Source organism: Fulvia fulva, chromosome 1, assembly GCF_020509005.1.
Source record: "Fulvia fulva chromosome 1, complete sequence".
Classification (NCBI taxonomy): Eukaryota; Fungi; Ascomycota; class Dothideomycetes; order Mycosphaerellales; family Mycosphaerellaceae; genus Fulvia; species Fulvia fulva.
Window position 1 is genome coordinate 6,017,412 of NC_063012.1, and position 26,543 is coordinate 6,043,954.

General features: G+C 52.5%; 11 protein-coding genes across 11 annotated transcripts; 5 read left to right on the plus strand and 6 right to left on the minus strand.

The window, feature by feature from the left end:
* Nucleotides 1-5,067: 5,067 nt before the first annotated feature.
* Nucleotides 5,068-5,746, minus strand: CLAFUR5_01151 (Nascent polypeptide-associated complex subunit alpha; the record flags this gene model as incomplete). Its single annotated transcript, XM_047900299.1, has 2 exons — nucleotides 5,068-5,395; nucleotides 5,457-5,746. 2 exons carry the CDS (start codon nucleotides 5,744-5,746, stop codon nucleotides 5,068-5,070), a joined length of 618 nt encoding a protein of 205 aa, XP_047757306.1.
* Nucleotides 5,747-6,297: 551 nt separating this feature from the next.
* CLAFUR5_01152 (60S ribosomal protein L14-A) lies at nucleotides 6,298-6,883 on the minus strand (the record flags this gene model as incomplete). The annotated part of the gene is made up of 3 exons (XM_047900300.1): nucleotides 6,298-6,342; nucleotides 6,427-6,690; nucleotides 6,758-6,883. 3 exons carry the CDS (start codon nucleotides 6,881-6,883, stop codon nucleotides 6,298-6,300), a joined length of 435 nt encoding a protein of 144 aa, XP_047756488.1.
* A 754-nt stretch (nucleotides 6,884-7,637) lies between these two features.
* CLAFUR5_01153 (uncharacterized protein) lies at nucleotides 7,638-8,657 on the plus strand (the record flags this gene model as incomplete). The annotated part of the gene is made up of 1 exon (XM_047900301.1): nucleotides 7,638-8,657. One exon carries the CDS (start codon nucleotides 7,638-7,640, stop codon nucleotides 8,655-8,657), a length of 1,020 nt encoding a protein of 339 aa, XP_047757304.1.
* Nucleotides 8,658-9,236: 579 nt separating this feature from the next.
* Nucleotides 9,237-9,850, plus strand: CLAFUR5_01154 (Cytidine deaminase; the record flags this gene model as incomplete). The annotated part of the gene is made up of 3 exons (XM_047900302.1): nucleotides 9,237-9,357; nucleotides 9,414-9,658; nucleotides 9,716-9,850. 3 exons carry the CDS (start codon nucleotides 9,237-9,239, stop codon nucleotides 9,848-9,850), a joined length of 501 nt encoding a protein of 166 aa, XP_047756491.1.
* A 335-nt stretch (nucleotides 9,851-10,185) lies between these two features.
* On the plus strand, nucleotides 10,186-10,806 carry CLAFUR5_01155 (J-type co-chaperone JAC1, mitochondrial; the record flags this gene model as incomplete). The annotated part of the gene is made up of 1 exon (XM_047900303.1): nucleotides 10,186-10,806. The coding sequence occupies one exon, from the start codon at nucleotides 10,186-10,188 to the stop codon at nucleotides 10,804-10,806; it is 621 nt and encodes a 206-aa protein (XP_047757310.1).
* A 310-nt stretch (nucleotides 10,807-11,116) lies between these two features.
* On the minus strand, nucleotides 11,117-13,219 carry CLAFUR5_01156 (Putative inorganic phosphate transporter; the record flags this gene model as incomplete). Its single annotated transcript, XM_047900304.1, has 3 exons — nucleotides 11,117-12,516; nucleotides 12,572-12,828; nucleotides 12,879-13,219. The coding sequence occupies 3 exons, from the start codon at nucleotides 13,217-13,219 to the stop codon at nucleotides 11,117-11,119; spliced, it is 1,998 nt and encodes a 665-aa protein (XP_047756490.1).
* Nucleotides 13,220-16,130: 2,911 nt separating this feature from the next.
* On the plus strand, nucleotides 16,131-16,934 carry CLAFUR5_01157 (uncharacterized protein; the record flags this gene model as incomplete). The annotated part of the gene is made up of 1 exon (XM_047900305.1): nucleotides 16,131-16,934. One exon carries the CDS (start codon nucleotides 16,131-16,133, stop codon nucleotides 16,932-16,934), a length of 804 nt encoding a protein of 267 aa, XP_047756489.1.
* A 210-nt stretch (nucleotides 16,935-17,144) lies between these two features.
* On the minus strand, nucleotides 17,145-18,941 carry CLAFUR5_01158 (Ferric reductase transmembrane component 3; the record flags this gene model as incomplete). The annotated part of the gene is made up of 1 exon (XM_047900306.1): nucleotides 17,145-18,941. One exon carries the CDS (start codon nucleotides 18,939-18,941, stop codon nucleotides 17,145-17,147), a length of 1,797 nt encoding a protein of 598 aa, XP_047757390.1.
* A 1,789-nt stretch (nucleotides 18,942-20,730) lies between these two features.
* CLAFUR5_01159 (uncharacterized protein) lies at nucleotides 20,731-21,246 on the minus strand (the record flags this gene model as incomplete). Its single annotated transcript, XM_047900307.1, has 1 exon — nucleotides 20,731-21,246. One exon carries the CDS (start codon nucleotides 21,244-21,246, stop codon nucleotides 20,731-20,733), a length of 516 nt encoding a protein of 171 aa, XP_047756476.1.
* A 329-nt stretch (nucleotides 21,247-21,575) lies between these two features.
* CLAFUR5_01160 (Rhomboid protein 1, mitochondrial) lies at nucleotides 21,576-23,474 on the plus strand (the record flags this gene model as incomplete). The annotated part of the gene is made up of 1 exon (XM_047900308.1): nucleotides 21,576-23,474. The coding sequence occupies one exon, from the start codon at nucleotides 21,576-21,578 to the stop codon at nucleotides 23,472-23,474; it is 1,899 nt and encodes a 632-aa protein (XP_047756064.1).
* A 121-nt stretch (nucleotides 23,475-23,595) lies between these two features.
* CLAFUR5_01161 (Phosphoinositide 3-phosphatase) lies at nucleotides 23,596-26,529 on the minus strand (the record flags this gene model as incomplete). Its single annotated transcript, XM_047900309.1, has 1 exon — nucleotides 23,596-26,529. One exon carries the CDS (start codon nucleotides 26,527-26,529, stop codon nucleotides 23,596-23,598), a length of 2,934 nt encoding a protein of 977 aa, XP_047756065.1.
* Between the last annotated feature and the right edge of the window lie 14 nt (nucleotides 26,530-26,543).

Here is a 26,543-nt window from a genome sequence, read left to right on the forward strand (position 1 = left end):
GGGGGCTAACGGGGTAGTGACATAGACTACGTACGTTTAGAGGGAAAGCTAATCTAGACAAGGAGTAGTCGGGGGCGGGAAGGGTTTTTACCTATTCGGGTTTCCCTTTGTACATAACAATAGATATATACCTATATAGGCCGGATAGGGTCCTAGAACAGGGGAATGACAAATCTATCTATCTATCTATTTACGTATAAATTTCTAGTTAAGAAAGAGAGAGGTAGAAGCAGAATCTATAAGGCCTCGAGCCTTTCTCTATTATATTATTACGGGTAATACTATATAAGGGTATATAGCTAGCTGTTACTTATCTAGTACGTATACCGATATCTTAAGCTCCTTACTATAGTCTATTACCGTCTCTTACGTTCCGTGTCTCTCAATCTTATACTCTTTCTGTCCTAGGAAGTTCGGGTGACCGCTATCTACTATACTTAGGTAGCGGTCGTGCTATTTCCCTACCGCGGATCGGCGGCTAGGGAACTGAGGTTCGCGTTCGGATTCGGCGTAGTATTACGTAGACGCGGTAGGCGATAGTCGCTATCGTACCTATATATTAGGCATTTAGGGTTAATCGATACGTAAGAACCTATACGGTAGCGGTAGTACTTACCCTACTTCTTAAGGTCTTTGCGCTACTTACGGTTAAGCGTAGGTAGGTTCTATAGATGTGTCGGTAGATCCTCTTTCTTCTTAGTACTAGCGTACTGTAGTAGGCGCTATACTAAGGCACCTACTATACCGGTAGCGGTACTAGTAACTACGTTACCGTTATTCTAGTTGTTCTAGCCGCTATTACTATTCGAGTTACTATTACCCCGGGGGCGCTCCTTCTACGGGTATAGTCGATCTGTCTCGTAGAAACTCTCGTCTAGTACGGTATACTCCTCGATAACGTCTTATATACTATCTAGGCGGCGGTCGACTTCGCGGTCGCCGAAGGTCTTAATAAGGTACTTACGGTTTAGTCGGTTACGGAATAGTATAAGCTCGGTCTTATCGGTCTATAACATCTAGGCGCGTAACTTCGAGTAGCGGGTATAGAAGGCTATAAAGGTTTCGCCTTATTCTTACTTATAGGTAGCAATGTTAACTATAGCCTTAGTTCCCTTATTACGTATACTATATTAGCGTATTATCTAGTCTAACAACTCTTCTCTAGTCTTAAACTCGTTAAAGGACTACTGTCTAGGTATAGGGATCCTCGGCTTAATGCTTCGCTAAGGATCACCTTATGTCTACCTATATACGAAGCGTAGACTATCTACCTTAGTACGGAAGGTTACTATAGTTAGCTTTAGGAGAACACTACTATACTAGCTATCGAAATTGGGGTCGTCATCGTTCTTAAAGTACTTAGGGTCGGGCATACCCTTACCGATCTCTATACCGCGAGTAAGGGTGCGGTTAATAGTAAAGAGACGTTCTAGAAGGTTAACTAGTAGTGTCTAGGTACGGGTATTACGTATTCTCGAGTTACGACTATTATTAGATCCTAGTCGCGGACGGTCGTTATTACGTCCTCGGCTATTATCGCTACGGTTATCGTCGTCTCTATCGTTATCGTTATTACTACTACCGCTACCGCCCCCTCTACTAGTAGCTTCGCGATACCTACGTAATAGCTACTCGAGTAAGGTCTTACGTAGGCGGGAACGAGAGGGTCGGCGGCCTAAGCGGCCCCTACCTCCGTTCTATATAGTGTCTCCTACCTTAAGCCGAGCCTTTAGGTCATCGACTTCTTGTTATAGGGCCTAGTTCTTCGCCTTAGCATCTTGTGCCTTCTTCTTCTCCTTCTTATAGATCTCGCTAAACTGCTTATATAGGTTATTAGCTTCCTTATATTTCTTCCCTAGCTCTTATAACTTAGCTAGGTCGTAATCCTTCTTGCTCTTAAGATCTACTACCATTTTCTATATAATAAGCTCTTCACTTCGTAGCATCTTATAGATACGGTCGTATTCGGTGTATAGCGTAGTATACTAGGTGTTCTAGAGGTCGTTAGCTCGCTCTATTATATCGAGTTGTCTACCCTTAGTAATTGCCGTGTTAACTACTTATAGTACGAAGTCGTAGGTGGTCTTCGGGTGTTAGGATATAAGGGTCGTAAGGTTGTCTAGGGTGACATTCTAGTATTCGGATACGAGAATGTGTTCTACCTCGTCGAGTAATAGATACACCTCGTCTAGGTCGCCGCCTAGGTTCTCTTCGAGCTTGAACTCGAACAGTTCTATAAAGTCAATCTTACTACCTTCTTCTCGCTCGAAGGCCTTCTAGTAAGCTTTATTAATCTCTTGTTATAGCGCGACACCGGTGTCTACTATAACCCGCCGGTTATCGTCCTATATCTAACTCTAAGGAAAAGAGGAGAGGTCGGGGAAAAGAGATATACGCTACTTACTTTTGCCCTTAGGCTTAGGTAGCGGTAGCATACCGCCGTTCGCTATTTATAAAGTTATGTTATCTAGGTTCGGGGGAGGCGTAACGGTACCTATATCCTAACTGTCTACGAGCGCGCGACTACCTACTAATATTGTCGCCGCGTTACGTTCTCTAGGTATCTACGCGCTATATACCTTACCGTGTTCTGTATTCTAATGCGGCTCTACGCGTTCTCGAGTTCTACGGTTCTGTCTATTCCTATTATTACGCGTCCCTTACCTAGATCCGCGATCTAGGTAGTAAGGTAGAACAAACTATAAGGGCGCGCGTACTATAGGGTCCGAATAAGATAGTTATTGTTCTACGAAGCTACGAAAGAGGAGCGCGAGGCGCGGCGAAGTTATAAAGCAAAGCTAAGCCGCGCTAACCCGATATAGAAGGTCCGCGGTTTAGCCGGGCCGACGTAGCTATAGTAAGGGGTCGCGGGCTACCCGTAATACTACCGCCTCTATCGCGGACTTCTACTATAACTATCCTACGAAGGATAGGCTAGCTAGCTTTACGCCGCTACTAGGGTAGATTCCTAATAAGGATATACCCGAAGACGTTATAATCGGCGAAGTAATAAACGCTTTAGCCGCGAACGCTTCGTTAATAGTTACGTCTAACCCGGTAACTATAGGTAGGCTACGTAAGTTATTCGCGTAGGTACCTATAACTCTTCCGGTAGTTACGTATTACGAACCTAATACTAGTACTTATAATAGCCCGTAGGCGGCTACTTTAAGAAAGATAACCGTTAGTAGGTAAGTACCGGATATACGTTAATATAAGTAGTATACTTCTCTTAACTCGGTAACTACGGATATACCGCTAGCTTAAGCTAGTAATAGGTACTATAGCTCTTCCTCGACTTAAGTAATAGCTACTATAACGGACTCCTTCGCGGAGTTTATATATCGCTACGATAGAAACGAAATTACGACTCGTATAGGCTAGGTTAGCTACCGTAGAGGATACGATAATACTAAGATTAACAAATACGATACTAGACTAACGATAATAGATAAGATAGACGGTATAGAGGATAATATAGAGGATAACGCCGCGTTTATAGCGGCTATACTACGAGCTTAAGGGACTAAGCGCAATTTTAAAGGGGGGGGGTAGTATTACGGCCCTAGGCCTAGTAAATGTCTAGCTAGTACGTAGGTCACGTGACCGCGCGTACTAGCGTAGTACCTCGGCTTATATATAGCCTCGGCGTACCTCGCGCTCCTCTTTCTACGTACCTAGCTACTTTATATTAATATAACTATAAACCGTTATACGGGAAGGAGAGACTATAAGTTAATTATTAGGGATAAAGGTAATATTCGCCGAATCGCTCGGTAGATACTATAGTAGGGATACCTCTAGTAGTTTAGCCTCGCTAGCGAGACGGAGGAGTAGATAGACAATAGGCGGAAGCTAGGGGGGGTATAGATAGGGTAGTTATTAGGGTAGGCCTATAATACTAGCGTACCCCTAATAAGGGAAATCTAAGACAATAACGAGTAGGAAAAGATAGGCGGGAAGGAGGAGGGGTTTTACTAATACGGTTTCCCCTCTATATATACAAAAACAAGATAGTATAGCTATATAGGCTAAAGCGTACTATAATAGCTTAAATGAAATATCTATCTATATACTTAAGTATCACCCTCTCTTCTAGCTCTATAAGCTTCTTCGAATTAGGCTCGTAGTCACTCCGAGGAGGTCGTCTATTTAATTGATACTCTAGTATAGTTCGAGACGCGTCGTATACCTTTATAGTAAGTCAATCTGATTATCGCGTCGCGTTTCGTGGCCTAGATAGCTAAGGTCAGTTTGGCCTCGTTTAAAGACAATATACGCTATAATAGTAGTTATATAGCTATATCTATAGAAGTGGTATAGTTCTTAGTAAAAGTAGCCCGCTCGGTAGTATAGCCCGCTCGGTAGTAAAGTACGTTATACCTCGTTTATATCTTTATATTCTCGGAGTTATTATCGCGTTGTTATAGGTCGTAGGAATAGGTATCGCTTTACTTCGTCGTATATAGAAGTATAAATCCGAGAGAGAGAGAGTTAGATAAGGAGATCGACGACCCTTCTAGCCCTACGGTTCGAGAGACTTAATTTCCCTTCGTAAGAAGGTACTTACGTCGTCCGCCGCGGGAAGGCGCTCTCGAAAGGACGATATCCTTAATATATAGAATACGCTCGGCGGTAGCTAAACTACGTTTAGTAGGACGTAATACCGGAGTAGCGATAGAAGGAGCGGCTAAGACCGAAAGCGAAGTATACCTTAATAGAGAAATAACGCGACGCCTTAGTAGACCGTAACTGAACGGATCGTATTACGTATAATAAGGGAGTAGGTATAATCGTAAGAGATACCGAACTCTACGATCTTAGATAGGCGGTACTACGCGATATTATAATCTAGAGAGACGAGGACGAGTACCGGCTACTATACTCTCGATATAAGCCTAATAACTATAAGTTTAGAAATACTTCTAATCTTAAGCTATCTCTCATTTTGAGGACTCGTTTTGAGGACATCTCAGAGGGCGTGGTCCGGTGTAGATACAGGACTCTTTCGATCTCGTCAAGGCCCGACATAGCCATGACTTGACTGACGCCAGCATCCTGGTAGGACTATATGCTCAATGCCATGATACTGTTGACAATGTCGTTGTCGTTCTCCTTGAGCGCCTTGACAGCCTTCTTCCGGCTGACGCTGGCTTGAGCCATGACGAGCTCAATGTCCTTCGCCTCAAGACCAGTATCGTCAACCTCCTCGCCATCGTCCTCTTCCTCCTCGGCCTTCTTACCAGCATCGCCTTCGATTGCCTTGCCCTTGTCGGCACCCTCGGCCGAGTGGTCGTGGCCGGCGTGCTCGTTGGCAGACTGTGCGGCAAGCTGCTGGGCAGCGGATGCCTGAGCTTGGGAGTTCAGGTCCTCGATCTTAGCCTCACCGAAGATGCTATATCATTGTATCAGTCTTTGCAAATCTCGCATGTGCTCGCGCCTTGATCATCTCTTACATCCAGGTGTTGCTCGAAGGGGACTTGTAGACATCTGGCTGGCTAATGACGAAGAGGATGTTCTTTGGTCGCCTGAGAGTGACACGGGTGATGCCCTCGACGTGCTTCAGACCAAGCTTGGCAATGGCCTTGCGCGCCTTCTTCTCGTTTCTGCTGTGCACGGCGACCTGAGCGCCTGCTGGGATATTGGCATCTCCTCCTTCCTCGTCAGAGTCGGAAGACTCGTCCTCAACCTCGTCGACCTTCTTCTCGGGCTCGTCAACAATTTCTTCGACGCGTGGGTTGGCCATGTTTGCGGTAATGGAGGTGCAAGAAGCTGCGCAAAAGATATGTCAGTCAATGTGTTTGTCAATGTGCAAAGATGCAGATCCTCGCATGAAGTCGTATGCACTTGGTCTGCATGGATAGCTACGACTCACTCCAGCAGTCAATTCCAATCAGCGTGGTTGGTTCGACGTCCTCCTGCTGTATTGTCTAATGACGAAGAAGTGGCTCTTTCCTCAAGTTCAGTTTCGCCAAGCCAGGCCGCCCACATAATTGGAAGGTGCGGACGGTCCCGCACACATGAGACGGAGATGACAGCGTGAGCAGGCAGAGACACGGTAGTACTGGACAGTTGGAACGTGGAGATGAGCCCGAACATTTCATACAGTCACATTGGAGAGCCGCAAGACGGCGATGCATTGAAGCGCTATCAAAAGCCTAACACAGCCATTTCATCCCTCATTTAGCCTGTCCTTTTCGCCTGATGGTCGCCCTGAGTCCATCGTGAATGCTGTGAGACGTCGAAGGTGCATCAGATTAGTGTGATGCATTTGGGTAAGTGGCATCTTCACCCAGCCTATGCCTTAGCGGAAGCAATGGCCTTGCGGACCTCGAAGCGAGCCTGTTGGGTGTTAGCATTCCGCCTCGACCTGCTAATCCCTCACAATTTCATTCCACGAGAAGGCCATGACAAAGATGTACACACCTGCTTCCTCAATCGCATAACCTTGAAGCGCTCGAAGTCGTTCAAGTTCTTCCTCCGCGCCTCCTTTTGCAGCCTCTTCGCATAGCCGCTGTTTGTCCACTTCTCGTCAATCTTTGCCTCTGCCCATCTCTTCTTGAGAGAGCCGGAGCCGGTTGCGAGTGGGAGCTTCTCAATCACGATGCCGGTTAGAGAGAGGTCCTTGAGTGCGGCGGCGTGACGTGGAACGGCGAGCTTTGGCTCATCGGACGGACCCTCGACAAGGACCTGTGGAAATGTAAGTCCATGGTGCCCAGATCTTCATGTCTCCCACTCCTGCACGGTGATCACGTACGCGCTTGTGGTCAATGATCTGGACGATGGCGGCGACTCGGTTGATGAAAGGGCCGTTGGCGAAGAACGCGATGCGTCCCTGCTCCACCTGTCTCCAGCTGCTGGCGGTAACCTCTGCGTCGCCCATTTTGTCGGTGTTGGGAATGGGGATGTCGTTCGGTGTCGACGCAATTTCCTTCGAATTAGAGGCGAGAATTGCAGGCGTCGTGACTTCCGCAGAATTATGCGTCTTGGCAGCTGCTGCGGAAGTAGCCGGAGCTAGCGGCAATCGCTATTCGCCTCGAACTTTTTCGCCGTCTTCTTCACACCTTCCTGACACGCTTTTCATCGTGCGAACAGCACGCCACCATCACAGGCACCAATGTGCGCTGTATACTCATTCAAGGTACGTTTAGACCTCCCTACTCCTTCACCTCCACAGGATTATACCAATTTGCGATTGATGTCCGTACCGGGAGTCACTCGCCTGTTTCTCAAGACCGGGCGGTCAACCTGATATTCAATATCTTACATATTATGACCGGCGATCACTGCAACACCACTTCACAGACCGATGCACAGTAACTGTTGCTGACTCTCCGTGCAGGCAAGTCCGAGCCGCCCTGGGCCACCTTGCACATCTGCGGATTGAAGGTGTGGCATCAAGGTACGTGACCTCACTTCTTCCTCTCTTCTCCTATGATTACAACACTACGCACTAGATAGTAATTGACCCACGTGGGATGATCGCTTTTACACCAAGATCACTGAGGACAGTTTCCTGGACTTACTACTCTCGGCAACGATCAATGTGGCATGAACTGACTTGGAGGTTGTGCTAGGTACACGACCCAGGACGAGCCTTCACAAATCCCCTAGTCCGTCACAAGTCTCGTGGACTCATGGCTCCATCCACGGTCTCGGACTTCACGCCTGTCAAGGTGCGTGGTAAACGACACTGCACTCCAGCTGAGAAATGGTACACCGGGAAGAGGCGAAAGCCTGCACTACAAAAGCGATCTCACCTGAGCACCGCAACCTCCTCCGTTCCACTTTCGACCGAACCGCGGAAACGCCGTCGAGTGGAAGGTGAAGATGACTCGCCGCTCGAGATGCTTCCCGCCGAGGTCATTCACCATATCTTCGAGTACTCCGCCAATGTGAATCTGCCGCTGGTCTCGCGACATCTTGCCGCAAAATTATCGAAGAGCACACACTTGGAGCTCCAGCTGACGGAGACTATACTATCACCTGTACTTCGTCGCCTGAGCAATGATGATCCTGGTGCGGCGCAACTCGCCGCTGCAACACGACTGCTGAACAGTCGCTTTATGACTTTCAACTTCTTCAAGTCATGGCTACAGGTCCACAATCCAGCAGGACACCTCCACAAGCCTAATATCGAGCATGCTGACACAGATTGGCGTGCAATGTGGACGGCGCTCCAGCCCTCATCAACTTTGCTTCCCCCGAGGAAGCTCTTATCGCCACCCTTCACAGAAGCCAAGTCCAACTTTCTGTCGGTACTCGCCCAGGAGTGGCCTGTCATCGCCACCGTTGACCCTGTATACGGCGATTTCGCATTGCAAGGACTTCAGTGTGCTGTTGCTGAATGCCGACGCGACGTTGTTGCCGTGATGCTGCGCATGGGTGTTCCCGTGAGTACCGAGCTGCTACGAGTTGCTGTCATAGATGGAGGCTGTGATAGCCATGTTGTGCTCATGCTTCTCGAACGCATACCGCAGGCAGGTGCATCTTGGCGCACTCATGAAGAGATCAATCTGCTTGACCCGTCGTTATGGGCATGGGCCGAGAAGGCTTGTAAGGACGGGAACGATAAGGGGCGTTGGCTGATTGATCTGCTGCGCGCAAGACAACAGCGCAAGACTGCTGCCGAGCCTTCAGTGGAAGTATTGTCGTGAATACATATCAGTTCGTAGTATACAATGACCAACTGCACGTGATTTCCTCTCCAATGATCCAAGCACAATGTCGTTCGAGAGCAACGCTCACGGACTGCGTCAAGACTCCAGAATCGCAAGTTCTTGACGGATCGGCCGGCAGCAATTGATGCGGCTGGAGGTTGGGAGAACCCTGGACGAGTGTGTAGTTCCGTCATGCTACCCTGAGGTATAGCCGTGGATTAAGTGCGCGCTTCAAAGCATGTGTATGCATAGCCTGCTGTTGTAAGAGTATTGCGAGTTGTCTCGATGGATGAGATCTGGTGACTTGCAATGCACCTCGGATGTGACGTGGATTCTGATATATTGGTGGCCCGAGGAGATTCACCTTGTCAATTTGCCTTCCCTTCCCCCGGCCAGGCACGGCAGGCGAGATGGAGTTTAGGCATGACCAGTGCATACAAATGCAAGCATGCCAAACAGAGGAGCTCGTCGCCGTGACAGCGATGCATGCAAGTCAGTCTCAAATGTACGCTGCCAGCACCTCCTCTCAACCTGGAACCCAACATCCACCACTGCTTCCTTCTGTTTCCTCCCACGATGTCAGACGACTTCAAACCAGGACATGCTCGCCACGACACCGCTCTGATTCACGGACTATCCTCTACAGAAGTCCAAAAGCTCTCGGAGACATGTATTGAGGCTAAAGCAAGGGCATACTGTGAGCATCGGGCTGGACCTTCTAGAGCAAAACAGCGGCCTGACAACAAGCACAAGGCCCATACTCGCACTTTCGAGTCGGATGCTCACTGCTGCTGACGAACGGCGTTGTCGTACAAGGGGCCAACGTTGAAAATGCAGCATATCCCGTAGGCACATGTGCCGAGCGAGTAACCATTGCCACCGCGGTCTGCCAGGGAGCAAAGAAAGGCGACATCCGGGCGATAGCCGTTGCGACTGATATCAGTCCTCCCGCATCCCCTTGTGGGATGTGTCGGCAGTTCATCAGGGAATTCTGCGAGGTAGGCATTGTCCACGCTGCCTAGCTGGTAGAAATGTGATGCTTATCATTTGTCCAGCAACACACCCCGATCCTAATGTACGACAAGGACGGCAAGTCGGTAGTCATGACTTTGGAGCAACTACTTCCGATGTCATTCGGCCCAGAGAAGTTGTTGAGCACTGAAGAGCTTTCCAATGGTGTTTCACGATAGCCCGATTGGATGGCGAGAACAAAATGTGTAGACCGATGCGGGCGATGAGACGGGATTGAGAGGATGACAGGATCAAAGGGCTGGACAGAATCGAAGAATGTATTGCTTACGCGTATACTGCTAGTCTTCCACCAAGGTATCATCAAGGTGTGTCCCTCTACAGTACATACCGACATTTAGTACATGTATCGGAAGAAGCCATTTGATGTCTTGAGCCTCGGTGATGTCTGATGTCACGCCGAACTCGACTTCGGCTCAATTGAAGGCGAAACACATGCACTTCGAGGTGTATGTAGCTCACAAAGCTCACCACGCAACAACACACAGCCTCCAACATGAGCAGACCTGTAGCACGAGCTATTGGCTCATTGTCTCGCAGAACATTCATCACCTCTCGAACAGCCCGGCAGCAAGAAGTTCCGCAATCGCACTTCGACTTCTTCCCGCAGACATACCCTCAAGGCCCTCCACCCCACGCGACCTTCACACCAGACCTCAAGCAACTGCGCAAAGAGTTCCTCCAACTCCAAGCAAAAGCACATCCCGACCTGGCCCCAGCATCGCAGAAACGACACGCCGAAGCCTTGAGCGCACGCATAAACGAAGCATACAAAACGTTACAGGATCCTCTCAAACGAGCGCAGTACCTCCTTTCACAGCACGGGATTGATGTTGATGACGAGAGCGCAAAGCTATCTGAGAGCGAACTGTTGATGGAGGTCATGGAAGCGCGGGAGGCTGTCGAAGAGGCAGAGAACGAGGAAGATCTGATAGACATCCGTGCAGAGAACAGCGAGCGGATAGACAAGAGTGTAGCGATACTATCCGAGGCTTTTGCGCAGGAGGAAATGGACAAGGCGGCGAGAGAAGCGATAAAGCTGCGGTATTGGATGAATATAGAGGAGAGTATACAAGGGTGGGAGAAAGGAAAGGGCGGCGGCATAATCCATCATTGAGGTAGAGAGCATATGACATGTTGTCAGGCCGCTAGTTGCGTTGTCGAGTCTGCTTGCCAGATGCAGATACGTGAGAATGTCGAGACTATGGCAGTATGCATGATACCGCCTGGTGGCCCTTCTGCGGCAGTCTGCTTGTCAACGTGTACTCTTGTATATCGTCCGGTTGTCTGCGGCTCCAACGCGAGACGTAGTGCGCAATTAGGTCTCGAGATTGGAGAGCACGAACTGCAGAGTTGGTAAGATACGAGCTTGGCCGTCTCTATGCTGTGCCAATTATCTGTCGTACACTCTAGTGATTACACGCGTGCTATTGACCATTGATCTTCTCCGATGCCTTCTCTTCTTCAATCGAGCCACTAGATGGCCCACTTATGTCGCCATCGCCTGGCTTGAACGTTGAGACACCTTTCTTACCGCGAGTTCGCTCGAAGAATGTGCTCACTTCATCGCTCCAGTCATCATCGGCAACAGCCTCTTCCTTCTCAGCCCTGGCGGCCATAGCTGCTTCCCAATCAGCGCGCATTTCCTCGACTCTCTGCTCGTAATCCTTTTCAGCGTTGTACCGCTTGCCGAGACCCCACATGCGTTCCCAGAGAGACAGATGTTGTGGGTGGACGGCGACACCGCAGTACTCCTCGTCGCGTCCAGCGCGAATGTATGCCCATCTGCGTTCTTGCTCCTTCAGGTCGAGACCAGTGGTATCTGGAAGGAAGACCCAGGTGAGGATGGCGCCAGCGAGACCAAACCATGGCACGACCAGGAAACGCATCGGGATGTCGATGTAATTGTACAGCACAGCCGCGGTGAGAGCACCGAGCTTACCCCAAGCAGCGGAAAATCCGTGTGCAGACGCACGTACAGGTGTGGGGAACACCTCTGCGGCAACCAAGAAGGTGACAGAGTTGGGCCCGAACTGGTTGAAGAAGGATGACAAGAAGTACATGGCCATGAACTTGTGGACACCAGCGCCCTCGGCGTAGTATGAATAGTTGAATGCTGGAATGATGAAGCAGATGAAATCGCCCAAGAATCCAACAATTTGCATCCATTTGCGGCCGTAAAGCTTGTGGTCGATTAAGAACGATGCGAGGTAGTATCCGACAAGCGAGACACCAATGTTGAGCAAATTCCAGAGCCAGTTGACCATGATCGAGGCGTCGTCCCCAGATATGGTCGAGATGAACTCGCTCTGGAAGAGCTTGTTACCGTAGAAGAAGATGTCGTTCGCGTACCAGGCTCCTGCAGTCGCAAGGACACGACCGCCGAAGAACTGGAAGGTCATTTTTAAGGATTTGACATCGTAGCCAGTAACGGAAGACTTCTTTTTGGCCGCCTGGAGTTGCTTCGAAGCGGATCGCATCTTGTAGGTACGGTAGTAGACAAGCCAGAGAGTACCGACTGCTGGAATGGCAAACGAGACACGGTAAGTCCACTGTGCGAGTGTCTTGCCGTATGGTGCGCTTGAAGAACCGCCGTGGAAGATGAGGAGCAAAAGGATGAGGATAACTTGGTTGAACCACTGACCCCAGCCTTGCATAAGGAAAGCCGAGGTGACCTTGCGACCACGGTGCAAACGGTCCTCGCGGGTTGAGATCTTGCTAGAGCCAACGGCGTTCTCCATTCCAGAGGTGGCAGTCATGGGGTATTCACCCCCGACACCGACACCGTAGAAGAACAGAGACCAAACGTAGCAGATGACCCAGCCGTCTGTGAAGAAGAACGTTAGCTCACGCGACTGCAGCAATTGGTGTCATCGACCTACTCAATGTGACGCCCCACGAGGCAGTCAGCATAACGAGACCCAAGAACATAATGACAGCATCCTGGATCAAACCCCATCGACGTCCAAGCCAGTCTCCGATAACACCGACGAGGATTTGGCCGACGATAATTCCACAAATCTCGAGGTAGTCGACGGCTTGAATCCAGGTCTTGTTACAAACAGTGTGGTTGTCCCAACAGTCTGGGAAAGCGCTTTGGAAGAGTGGCTTGACGTTACCGATGGAGAAGAGAACATAACTGGAGCTTTGTTAGCAAAGTCGTCAGGAAAAAGAGCTGATGCATCGTACCCTTCGAGAAGCAGACCCATACCAGGGATGACCATATTCCTGAAGTAGAAGCTGACGGGGGAAAGAGGATCGGCCTTGATCATGCGGCCAATCGACTTGAGCTCCTTCTTGGCCTCTTCGTTGTCAACCTTGCGGATGAAGTTGATGCGCTTGCCGAGCTTCATGTCGGCCCAGTAGGTACCGTCCTCGTCGTAGCTGTCGTCAGGCAAGAGCAGCGATCGGAAGACGGACGCCTCGTCGTTGTTCATGTCGCCAAGGTCTGCGGTCGCGACATGGTGGCCAGTTGTGTTGGGTCCATGAGGTGCGGCCAAGCCGTAGTCACGCATCGATGAGTCTCCCATGGTGACCCCGTTCGATGTCGTGATGTAGGTGTTGATAGTTACGTAGTCAACCGAAGCAAGGCGTCGAGCAGCTGGGCGTGACAAGCTTTAAAGCACGACAGCGCCCAGAGGTGTTCGGCGTTATTTAGCGAGATGGAAGCAACACCCGATCGATCTAAGATGCAGGTCAAATCCTGGTGCGTAGGTGTCGCTGCACCCGGAGTGCTCAGCCGTTAGCGAGCCAGCACGTTGTGCGCAAGCAAGCGTTGAATGGCTGAGTGTGTACGGCACAGCACGTTGGGTGTCGGTGCTGTACGCACGCCGGGCTGGTAGTCGGATGCAGCGGAAAGAGCTTGATGCTCGTGGCTAATATTGCGGGCTCCGTATGGATGCAACACGGTTCTGTGGTGTGGTGTGGTATGCTCTGACGATGTACATGTAGCCACCGCTGCAGCGTCGTTGAGCTGATGATGAAGTCGCGCGAAGCAAGAAGAAGTGGCTGTGGCTGCCGTTGCTGGATGTGTTGGACCAGGGAAGCTGGCAAGAGCAAAGACTTAGAGTTTTCTTCAGCTGCCTTATAAGGGCCTGCGCGGGGGGGGGGGGCTCTCCAGAACAATGGTCCCAAGGCCAAGGGTATGATATGTATGTGGAGTGGATTCTCAGCGCGCGTTGAGCGCTGGGGAAAACTCTTACAGTAGCCCTCCCACTACCATTACTAGCTGCTGGCAAATGATGGCCACGCGACAGCAGCGTTCAGCTCGTTGCCGTTGGCTGCCTCGCTCCAGCAGTAGTGCCCAGTGCCCAGTGCCCACATGCTTCCATTTGCCGGTGGCCCCGAAGACACAGCAACGGTTCCATCGCACGGAGATGGAAATGCTAGCCATGACGCTATGCGCTGCGATTGCGCCGCGCCCACGCAACTGCTCCTGCAGATCCCGGGATACAGACGTGTGCTCGCAGCGTGGCGCAAGCGAACGACGGCCAAAGACGAGCCTCACGAGAATGGGCGAATGAGGTCCAGCGCAGCGAATCAAACAGCAGTGCGAGGAAACGTGCTGGAGGAGTTGGCTGTCGTAGCAGCGTAGCGGCGGCGATCGAGTCGGCCCGCCACCCACTAGTTCTACTGCACGCCAGCATCCTTCCCTTCTCTCATCTTCCCTTGCCTTCACCACCCTTGCTCGCCTTGCAGCTTGGTGTCGGAACTCTGTGCCTTCCTCGGTTGCTTCTGCGCCAGCAGACTTCATCTCATCCGCCGACACATGCCGCCGCGCACGTTACCAATCAACGTCCTGAAGGGCATCATCTTCGAAGGCCACCTCCCACCGCTCTCACCCTCAGCAACCATCACCGCTTCCTCCGCGCGCGGCATGTTCGGGTGTGAGACAATACTGTATGTACCACAAGCCAGCGACAAGGCTCACGTGGCGCGACATCTCTGCGCACACAAGCTTTCGTCTGCTCGCTTGGCCGACATAGCCCTGCTCGATGCATCTCTTATGCGAAGCTTGGGAAGCTTGGAGCCCATCAGTCACGTCTATTCAGACCTCCATAGCACGCCGTGTCGTGTGTGCGAGAGGCACGTCTGAAGACCAGCAACATGGAACTCCCATCCCGAGGCCTGAAGAGCCCACGCTCAACAGGGCACTGTCCGGCGACCCACTCTCCATCTTGCGGGCAGTGTGGGCCGGCCACCTGGGGGAAAACTCTGGACACGTCTGACTGACGGAATTCTGAGGGTAAGACTCGTCACACGAAATGAAGCGACACAGTGAGAACTATCCCCAACATGGTCGAGCTCAGATCTGAGCTCGATTACAGCCCGCCCGGCTGGTTGCTGCCCCTGCCGCAATGCCTCGGGCTCGACAGAGTAAGCTGATGGCAACCTGCTCAGAAGTCCGCTCGTGTTCGCAGTGTCCACTTTCAACAACCACGCGCAGGGTCCTAACGGCCCACGTGCACGTGTATGTTTCTGCACGAGTCGTGTCGGAGCTACGGCTTAGCCACAACCTATTGCCTGCTTCTGGCAGCCTGTGGGTGACTACACGTAGCTGATCCCAATACCAGACATCATGACATGCTTCACTGGATCTCACCTTCGCCAATAAAACAGCTGAATACCCAAGCATGAACCTCTGTTGCCCTCAGGAAAGACAATGCAAGCCATCCTTCGCCGCATACGCCCATCACAACAGTCGGCGGAAGGCGTTTACACTGCTCTCCAATCACACCATCGTCCTCATTGTATCAAGTCTCCTTGGTCTGATCAGGTCTGCCGTCCATTGGACCCGCTACCGCACCTCTCTGCCAGCTCAGAGAGTGCCCCGCTGTGCAAAGCACACACTAGTGGGACATGGAGACCACGGAGCCTATTGGTCACTGCGGACATCAATTGAGAGCGGTTCACGACCAAGATTGTATCTCTCAGACAAGCACGCACACAAGGATACGAGTTTCGACTCATATCGAAGCGGTAATCGTCGATGTAGAACAAGACCGCCGCGCCCTAAAGGTCACCGTCGCGTTAACATTGAATGAGCTGAGTTAAAACTGACGGAGATTTCAGGCTCCGCCAACACCACTTCTCCATGAGCACGTAGTGAGGAGCCGTTACACGAAGATAGCAGTCGATTAGACGGCTCTGATATCTTGCAACCAGGTTTCAACAGCTCAATCCACTCTTGCGTGTCAATGTTATGGTCGCATGATAGCAACTTTTTGACAGACATATCAAACCAAAGGGAAAATTTCGTATCCTCACTTCTGGCCCCCAGAAAAACCCGGAGCTGCATCAGCCAACAACACAAAAAGTCTAGGCGACCAGGCAATTCCACCTCGAGCGGGGTAGATTAAATTTGGGACACCTCACAGTATCGGACAACATTGACTGAATTCACTGAAAATCACCAGCCCACCAGTATCGCTACACATCACCATGAACCACCTCGCACCCGACGCCAACCTCTTCCTCAGCAAGCACATTCCAAGCTCCTTCCACGCAACTCCTCCCTCTCCCCAAAAGGTTCTCCACATATCCTGCGGTACAGGCGATCTAACCCACCAGCTCGCCAAAAAATTTACAGCCGCTCAGGTAATCGGCATCTCCCCCAAATCCGTGGATGCCTCCCGTCACGGTCGACTGTCCAATCTCATGTACATCAAAGCCACGCTGGAGGAACTCGTGGAACGGGAGGATATGCTCTTCTGGCCGGGGACGTTTGATTACATTTTCCAGCGGGGCGGGATGTGTTCGGTGGAAGGGTGGGAGGAGCATATTAGAATGGTGGTAGGGTTGCTTGGGGAGGGCGGTATGGTTGAAATGCAAGAGTTGGGGTTGGAGGTGTTTGCGGGACAGGGGAGGGACGGGATCGAGGAGGGGAGTAGTCTGAGTGAGGGTTGGATGTGGTTGACGGAGGCAGAGAAGGGTGCCAAGGGAATGGGAATAGATGTGAGATGTGGCGAGAGGCTTGCGGGGCTGTTCAAAGAGGCTGGATTGGAGGGTGTGAGGGATGTTGTGTACAGGATTCCGCTGAGAGGTCCCGTCGTTGATGAAGCTGGTACAGATCTGCAGCAAACGATCAAGGCACATCAAGACCTGCTGGAGAGGTTCTGCTCGAAGGGCAAGAGTGCTGAGGCCATATCCGGATTGAAGGAGAATGTTGCAGAAACGTTGGGCAGGTGCGAGGGTGGCGACTTTACTCAGATGCACGTCGTGGTAGGCCAGAAAAAGAGCCCTTGATGCTATCATCAGGCATGGATCACAACAGCCCTCGTTGCGCCTTTTGTTGTTCGGCGGCTTCATAGCCGAGCCTACATGCTATATGTTTATCCTATACACGAAGGAAAAAGAAACGAGGGTTGCCCGATGATCGCTACATAGCGCCCAGCACCGAAAAGCTCCTACTCCGTGTACTCGTGAGACTCGTAACGCCATAGCCTGTACATGTGACTACCATGAGAATGCCTCCTCGAAGAAGTCAATCTCCGTTTGTTCACAGCGATCGCGCATGCCTCTTCGAACATCGTCGCTCAGACTGCCCGTACCACACACACTGATAGCCATCGCGCCGACTTGCTTCTCTTGTTCCTTGCCGATGAGAGCACCGACGTCTGGCTTTCCAGGGAACATTTGCACGGACGCGCTAGGAGACTGAATCTCCTTGGTGCTACGAGGTCGTGTAACGAACAGCAGGATCTTGAGAATGTCGCGACGCTTCTCCATGCCGAGGATTTGTGTCATCCATGGTCTGATCCACTCGAGGTGCTCAGGTGACTGAATGACCCAGACCAGGACGACTTTGCGAGTTGCACCTGTTCCCTTGTTGTAAGCAGCGACAAGGTCGCGCACGTGAGGAACTTGGTGCGTGATTCCGACTCCAGCAGCGAAGAGCATCACGGTGCCATATGACTGGAAGCTCTCGTGTCCGTAAGGGCCCTCGACGTACGCGGTTGTGGTAAGGGGTCCAGACTTGCATTGTTCGGCTTTCTTGTACAAGGTGTCCGTGAAGCCGGTTCGACGACGGATAATTAGAGATATGGAGGTGGCCTTGGCTGCAAGAATATCTTGCCGTGCCATGGGCAGTGCCTTTTCGTTGGCAAGATCTGTCCCATCCTCGCTCCAAGCCAGGGAGAATGGATGACTGGTCCACATGCCAATGCTGGGGATGTACAAGTAGACATGCTGTCCAGGTCTGAACTTCCAGGTCTTCGAGGGTCGCAAAGTGACACGCATAGAGTCGCCAGGCAGCGCCTCGACTTCAGCCTTGGTGCGGCCTTTGCGGCCGAAGTTGTTGGTCACGATGAGCCAGACACGGACCAGACGCTCGAAGATCCAGCAGACGAGAGCACCGAAGAGCATAAGCTGCGCGGGCATACCATCGAGATGCATCCATACAGCAACGACTGCAGTGATAGCAAGCGCGATGTGTAGGTGCAAGAATGTCTCGTAGAATGCATGGCGGATGATGGAGGGAGACTGTAGCAGCAGGGCGCAGAAAGTGCAGAACCCAATGGTTCCGGACAGGATGAATGTACTGTTAGCCATGGAGTTCGCAATCGCCTGAAGACCCTTCTCTGATCCCAACTTGGCGACCTTGCCACAGAACCAGAACGAAGCATGAGCGACGGCTTCGAAAACAACGATTCGACCGATCCATCGGTGGATCATGTTGAAGTCGTTGAAGCTGATGCCCAGCAAGGAAATGAGAGGGTTGTTTCGTCCGGCGAGGAGGAAGAGTGGCACCATGTTGATGGTGGCCAAGATACCAGTCCGGCTCAGTCCGGCGGACATGAAGCCCTTGGAAGTCCAATCGATCTTCCAAACGGTGAAGACGACGTTCAAGGCGAAGTATCCAAGCAGGAAGAAGGTTTGCATACGGCCTGGGAGGGTACCAACGTTCATGGCGGCCGAAAGCTTGAACTCGCGGTTGTGACGCTTACTGAGGAGCGGTGCAGATAGCCAGTGACGCTTGAACTTGGCCCATCGGTCGTCCGGTATGCTGAAGTAGCGTTGTCTGCCATCGCTGCTGGTTCCGTGGTACAAGTTGGCCAGCTTGCGAATGTGTTGCAGCAGGTGTAGGGTCCAGCGGTAGATGAGTACGATGGCGATGATCATGCCCCATGTCCAGCCGATGTATTTGACCGTCTTGTCATTGAGGAGTGCGGCTGCCTTCTCCGCAGTATCGTCCCTTTCTGCTCTGGCATATGGCATTGCTGCCGCCAGCAGCACCCATGTCCACGAATGCATTGTGATTGCGGGAGGTAATGTGTGAATGGTCGCAGTCCAAGCTCGGGACGCTGATGATCTGCTCTGTCGAGACGTGTCGCGCAGAGTTTGTTGACGTGAGCTGTCGAAGAAGGTTATGCCTGGGTCGTGCCGGCACGAGTTGCAGTATGCCGTAGAAAGTTGCAATGCAGTGTATGGTATAGCGAATGTGGTGAGTCTAGCCAGTAGACTCGAGTGTTAGGTGAGGACGGTGGTTGGTGTTGTTGTCGCCGTGTCGTGTGTGAATCAGGCAGCGTCGTTTGTGCAGGAGGGTGTCGCCAAACAGTGAATGAGTGTGGTGTGGTGTGGTGTGGTGCCGTGTCGTGGTGCTTGGAAGCCTGCCAGTGCTTTGCGTCGCCTCGATCTTCCTGCTCACGGGCGCGGTGAAAGAGCGTGAGGGAGCGATGCCGTGGTGGAAGTCGGGGGATCAGGCGTGAAGGATGGTCGACATGTCGGGTGTGAAGGGTGTGAAGGGTGTGGAGGGTGTGGAGGGTGTGGAGGGTGGAGGGTGAGGTGTAAAGGTGGCGTGCACTGCTGGTGCCAGGTTGATTGATGTTGATGGAGAATGAAGCGACAGAGATTGCGATGTGGATACCACCGTTCTACCGTTGCTTATCCATGCGAGGCCAAGCGTCTGTGTCATGTCGATGATCGTTTCGAGATGGAGACGCCCACGCAATGCTCCACGCACTGCCAGATGGCACGCTACCGACGACACTGCTCCTGCTGTACCTTGGTACATTTAATTCCTCGAATCTGGCCGCCTTCCACCAGACGTTCGACTGTGACGCTGGCTGCAGAGACGGCCACGCAGCGTGTCGTCAACGCTCTTGCAATTGCAATTGCGATTGCTCGCTGTGCAGGCAGTGCGGCTGATGAAACTACAGAGCGCGGGAGCGTCGTCTTCAGGAGACGCAGGCACCTGGCAGAGCTGTCTGTCTGGTGGGGCGAGGAGCATGGTCGTGTTAGTGTGTTACAAGGTTCTCGCTTGCGCGCCTGCCCAGCAAGCGTCAGGATTCAGGAACACCGAACAGCAGCGCCCCATCGTCCAATCACAGCAGAACGCCACTTTCTGTTGTGTGCCTGCCGCGTCTTCTCGTGACCCTCGTTCCCAAATCATACACAGTAGTGCACAACGTCGACAGTATCGTTTGCGTGAGAGCAGGCGCCGCAAGGACATCACGTAGCAGGCATCACCCACCCCCCCTCCCCGAAATCACCGCTTCCTCCTTCAACCTCGTGCGAGCAATGGAGAAATACATGTGCTACACAACTTGGCCCCGCGTGAAGCGTGTTGCAGGAAGCAACGTGCATTGAGACACAGCGTTTCCACTTGCCACTCTACGACCACATCCCACGCACTCGAAAGCTGAGGCATGGAAGAATTGGCAGTTTCATGCAAAGCAACGCCACCATGTCGCCCTCAATATGCTTCTGCTTCACTCTTCTATCTCACAGCATAGACCTGCTGGCTTGATTCCTGCAATCTCCTGTTCGTGCTAAGCTCGAAGATGAAGCAGCACATGTCTGGAAGTCTAGACACCATCGACCTACGCCCACGCTCGTTTCGAGAACGCCGTGCATCCCATGTCAAATCGTTCCGACGTACGACTTGCTGTCTGGCCGGTCGAGCCACAGCATTTCTGAGCGTGACATCCGTCAAGGGCTTTCAAGCTCACCCACTGTGTCCTGTGTTCGACTCGTTGCAGCGCACACTCTTCACGTGCCAGCCCTTATCTTTGCAACTTCTTGTCTTCTCGAATCTGACACCTCACAGATGCACCCCATCTTCCTCATCCTCCCCTACCAACGCATCCATCTGCCGCCGTATCTCCTCGTCTGTCAATCTCCCGCTTGTCTGCCTCGTCCGCGTCGCATCCCTCTCCGCAGCACTCGCACTGCCATTGACCTGCCCATCAGCATGTCCATTAGCCTTCGGCGCCTCCTCCGTGTTACTTCCGTGAGCGCTCCAGCCCAAGCCTCTCTCCTGAGCCTCCTTCTTACACAGCTCCATGCGCTCCTCGAACCTCTTGATCACCACATCGTTCTCCTCTATTGCTTCTTTGCAGTCCGAGTCGCCTTCGTCCGCGAATGGTTTCATTTGGATGTTGGAGTCCAGCAAGTGGGATATGCTGTTCTGCAGCTCGGCGGCCTTGGCGTAGAGAGTGTCTAGTGGGAGTTCTTGGATGGCTTCGGCGAAGAGTGCTGGTGAGATTGGTTGCGAGGCTGGGGAGACTTGGAATGCATCGGCGGGGAGATTTGGGTTGTCTGTTGGTTGCCAATTCATCGTGTTTTGCGGTGGTCCTGCTGGATTTGTGGTGGTTCTGAAGAAAAGAGTATGTGATGCGAGTACTGTGTTCCCGACCAAAGACTTGTAGAGGACACAAGATGTGTGATCAGATAATCCGCAGGTTCCAACTTGTCCTTCACATGCTCGAGCGATCTCGCAAGGGTGGGGCGTGCGGCGTCCGTTCCGCGGTGCAGCCAAAAACATCGACTCGAGGTCATCGAAGGACTGTTCATGTCTCCATTGAGGTGTCGTCAAGGAGTATCATCAAGACATTGAATGTCTTCGTATAGCATGTTGGCGTGGCGACTGTAGCGTGGACAGCAAGGATGAATAATGTGTGGACGACGATAGCACTCCGAACGCCATGCGCCGCCGTACGATCGAACACGCGAGGCACGCCTCTGCTGCATCTCTTCCACAGCTATGCAAAGCAGCACTCGTCTCTGACGCTCGCCATACCATCGTGCGCACGAGCTCGGTCGAGATGGGTCACGAAGGAGATGGCGTGTGCTGTGAAGCAAGATCGCTCTTTCACAGCGACATCTGCGGTAGCAGCCAAGTCAAGGAACAACCGCACGCCATCAGCACCCAAGTCGAATCCTAAGATCGCGTCTCGCACGGCAGAAGCGCGGAACGACGCCAGGCTCCAGGCCGCGCCGACAGTGGCTTCGCATACGGAAGGAGTGCCCGCCGGAGGAGAAGAAGAAGAAGAAGAAGAAGAAGCTTTGACATGGCGAGACTACGACCCTGCAGGCGGGATGCCATTGCCGAATGGTGAGCTGAGCCAGCCAGAAATCAACGCCGTCTTCAACGGCGAAGAGGTCGATGCTGATACCGGCAACTACATTCTCTCGGTAATGCATTGGCGCCGAATGTCGGGGGCATTGATCGATGTTGGCCTGGACTTTCCTAACGACAGTGGTGTGCATCGAGACTGGGCATTAAAAGGTCTGCAATACGTTCGAGTGATAGTACCCGACGTGGATGAGTCTGCGGCTGGTCAAAGCTGGGCAGAAGAGGAATCACAACGGCTGCAGGAAGAGATCCAGGCACGCGCCGTCAAGCTAGGCATCTACAAGGCCGCCCCAGAGGAGGAGCAGGAGCAGGAGCAGGCGCAAGAAGACTCTCCTTACGCGCCAAGTCAGCTTCAGAGGATGAGGGAAGAGAAGGAAGCTGCCTGGGAGAAAGAGCAAGAGCGGCGTGCTGTACAACAAGATCATAGCAGAGCCGCCGCCCTCCACTCCAATCGGGGTCCTCTCGAGCTCGGCGCAGGTGTGCAACCGACCATACAAGCCCGTACCAACATGGCAACCAAACAAGTCGACATCATCCGAGCTCCAGCAGGCGGCGTCAACATCCGCCCACCGGCCCCCAAGGCCTGGCTGCAGCCTGTCAAGCGAAAGCCATGGGTAAAATACTACGAAGAACAAGCTGAAGTCATCAAAGGCCTCTCCGTTCCCCAACTCAGCCTCCTCCAACGCCTAGGAGGCCCATTTCTAGTGACCCTCCTTGTCCTCGCCGGCTGCTACTATCTCAGCGAGAACTACACACCACCTCCCAAATCCGCGCGCGTCTGGCCAGATACAGCACCTTCTGCGGCAACACTATGGGCTGTTACCGGCGTCCTCGTAGCAGGTTTCATCATGGGCCGCATGCCGCCTTTGTGGCGTGCGTACAGCAAGTACATGACGTTGGTCACCGCATATCCCAACTCGCTCAGCGTCATTGGAGCAATATTCCGTCATGACACAGTTGCGCATTTGGGGTGGAATCTGTTGACGCTCTGGTTCATAGGTCTTTCACTTCACGAAAATGTTGGCCGAGGCACCTTCTTAGCAATCTTCCTAGCCACGGGCACGGCAGGTGCATTCGCTTCCCTCGCAGTCAACGTCCTTCGACAGCAATGGACGGCCTACATATTTGGCTGCTCTGGCTCCGTACTGGGCGTATTTGCCGCGCTATGCACTCTTAGACCGAACAGCACGATTAGCGTGTTTGGTTACGATGTACCAATCGCAGCATGGGTCTTCCTTGCACTATTTGGTTCCCTTGAAGCGATTGCCATTGTCAGAAGATTGCCGACTGCCATTGACCATGTTGGTCATTTGGGCGGCATGGTGACTGGTTTTGGCGCAGGGCTTTGGATGAGGCAGAAAGTGCGGAGGGAGCAAATGGTAGCCACACCGTCGGAAGAAGCCCGCCAGCCCACTGCTGCACCTCAATGAGAGGGAAACTATGTACAGGAGCGCACCATTGTGTACGCTGTACTACTGAAACTGAGATACCCATGTAAATACAAAGAATGATCTTTACTTTGCATTGTTTCCAGCAAAGCACACAGTGGTGCTATCGACTGTCGCTGTATGCGCTCTGTCGAGCGAATGTCCCGGGGTCCAGCTTGCTACTGGAGCTCTCTCGCATCTTGTTGCCCGCAGACACGCCCAGCGGATCACCATCCTCGACATCCATCTGATCTTTGCGCGCGACATGCGAGCTGCCAGTCGTTGATGCTGCAGAAGAATCTGATATGGCGGCATACTTGGCCAGGACAGTCACGTCTGTATCACGCGGCTCAAGACTTGGCCGCACTGCTTTCTCGTTCGAGCTTGTGATGGGCGCCACAGCAGCATGTTCTTCTCCTCGGTCATCGGACCCCGTCTGGAAGGAGGCAAAAGCAGACTTGAGGCCGTCCCTCATGGAATCAAAACTTGGTACGCTTTTCGCCTCATTGATAGCACTTCCGCTCTCGACTGGAGGTACAAGCTTCGCCGATTCAGTAGTAGTGCCGTCATCGAGAGATGCTGTAGACGGCTGCAAGCTGAGTGGAGAGATGCCGTTGTTGGCATCAATGTCAGGCGGAGCAAGAGCGCGCGGTGTGTTCATCTCTTCGTCTTTGCGGCTAAAGAGCCCCGACCACCATCTCACTTCTATCTCGTCAGCTTGTCGCCGAGGAAAGAGGAGTGGATCGTCTGTCTTCGGAACGTAATCAGAATTTACGAACTCCGCTCTTCTTGAGAGAAAATGTGCCCACACAGAGGGGAACTGCTCTTCGTGTTCCGCTCTCTCCTTTTCGTTGTTGAACAAGAATTCACCGTATTGACCGGAATGCGCTTGGTAGAAAAGTCTCTTCAAGAAGCGTTCATTGAACTCGAAAGCTGCGGGAAACTGATACTGTAATTGGAAGACGGCGTCCAGGAATTGGTGGAAAATTGGCGCAATCTCCTTCGTGTCAGTTCTGTGCTCCCGGTCCCTTTCCGTGGTGGCAGTAGGCGTAGAATGGAGTATTGTGTTAGGTGGCGGTGAGGGCGGTCTTGATCCAGTATCACTCTTGCCATCTAGTTGCGGGCCGAACAGGCTGCCTCTGTTCTTATCAAACCAGTTCTTGGCTCCAGACAACGCTTTGGTGCCAATAGCATTCAAGCCTTTCGAATCAGCACTGCCTGCATCCTTGGTCCGGGAAGGTGCGACTCTCTCATTTTCAATGTCGAACCATTTCTCGGTGCCTTGAATACCGTGCCGGTGGTTGAACTTGTGTCCGAATGACAGAAAGTCTTTCTGTATGAGAGTAACGAATCCCTGTAGGGAACGATAGTATGGATCTAGCATCAGTTCTGCCAGTGCAGCGATCTGTGGGGTCCGGTCCCAGCCATCCGAACAGTGCACTAAGACGTGACTCCCACCCAGACCGACTCTTTTCGCCACCATTTCAGCGCCAGCCAGCATATTCGCGATATGTGCAAGCCAGCCCGAATTTCGCAGCAGCTCTTGATTCGGCCGCATGTCCAGGTAGTCGGAGTTCGCGAAGCTCTCTATGATCTTATCTAGCGACTTTCGCATGGCATGTATGTTGGCAATGTGCAGAAATACTCGCTCGACCACAGTGCCGGGTGGTCCACTGTAATTAGCCACATCCTCGATACCGCCGCCCGTAGCCCGATTTGCAAGTGCGTTCATTCTCGGTCGAGCGTCAACTATCAGGTTGCTCCTCGTGCTCCCGTATACTTTTGGTCGAGAGCTTTCCCGTTCATCAGCAGTAAACTCATCAAGCCCAAGCTCGTCGTATTGGCCGTCCATGTCTCGGGACTGTTGGAACGTGGCGTCCGCATCCTGGGACGCGGTCGCGGATGATGTAGCTGTGGGAGCCTGCGTCGCTATTTCTGTAGAAGGTAGAAGCGGAGGTGAGTGGCTGGAAAAGATCGCCGAGACTAATCGCTCGTCTTGTGCATTGCGTTTGCTCTGTATACCGCACATGGGCTGAGAGGATCGAGTAATACTCCCGCCGTTTGGGTGGAGATATGTCAGAGCAGGTATTCGGCATTTCGAGCGATAGGAGCCACCGTACTTCAGGATGTTGTCACTGACTGTGCGAGGCACACATAGCACATTAGGGTATGTCGGCGAGTATTCATAGTCATTGTTGATATCGGTGATGCGCCACGCGCTTCCAGGTCCTTCTGCTGCCTTGCCGCCAATGCCCATTCGCGAGAACTCTCGCCTGACATCAAATCGAGGTGTGCCAATGACGGCCTCTTGCTGCGGCGCCGTGAAATGGAAGGCGTGCATGTCCCGAACATTATCGATGCAACAGCGAGCCCGTAAGCAATAGAAGACCTCTCGTGCAGTGTCATCTGGCGAATTGTCCGAAGCCGAAGGGTGAATGTGAAAAGCCATCATTTGAAAGTCTCTTTTCCGGATGCGAATAGCAGGTGCCCTGCCACGGTCATTTGAGTATGTTCCACTGGCATTATTGGCAGGCGAAGCGGGCCTCTGGGGTGATGAATACGGCGCAAGATGCGCCGAGTCCGTGGATGGCCGAGCATATGCATTCGTGCCGAAGACGGGGGGGAATGCCGAATCATCAAAGTCGGTGCTTTGTTCAGGAGAGGCCTCGTGGGTGTAGATTCTGCCTTGTGCGTGGCTGGGCCGGAGCAGACAGTGGTTGATCATAGGGTACGGTATCCAGACCTCCTTGGGACGCGCTTTCGGCGGGGCTGGCACCGTCGTCGCCCCCGTCGCTGCACGCGACTCTCTGCGCGAGCCGGTGTCGTCCAGCGATGTAGTCTGCCGGACGCTCGGCGCGGGACTTGATGTGCCTTGGCTCGACGAGCCTCTGCCGCCGACATGTTGCGAAGCTGATGTGCCGGGCGCGGTATTCGGCAGGTAGCTGAAGATGAGATGATGTCTGGCCAGATACAGCGTGCCCTTCTCCGTCTTTCCCCTGCTGTGCAGGCTGACATTGCGCACCTTCAAGTCCTTGGCAGACTTGGGTGTCTCGCCCATTCTTGCAAAGAAGT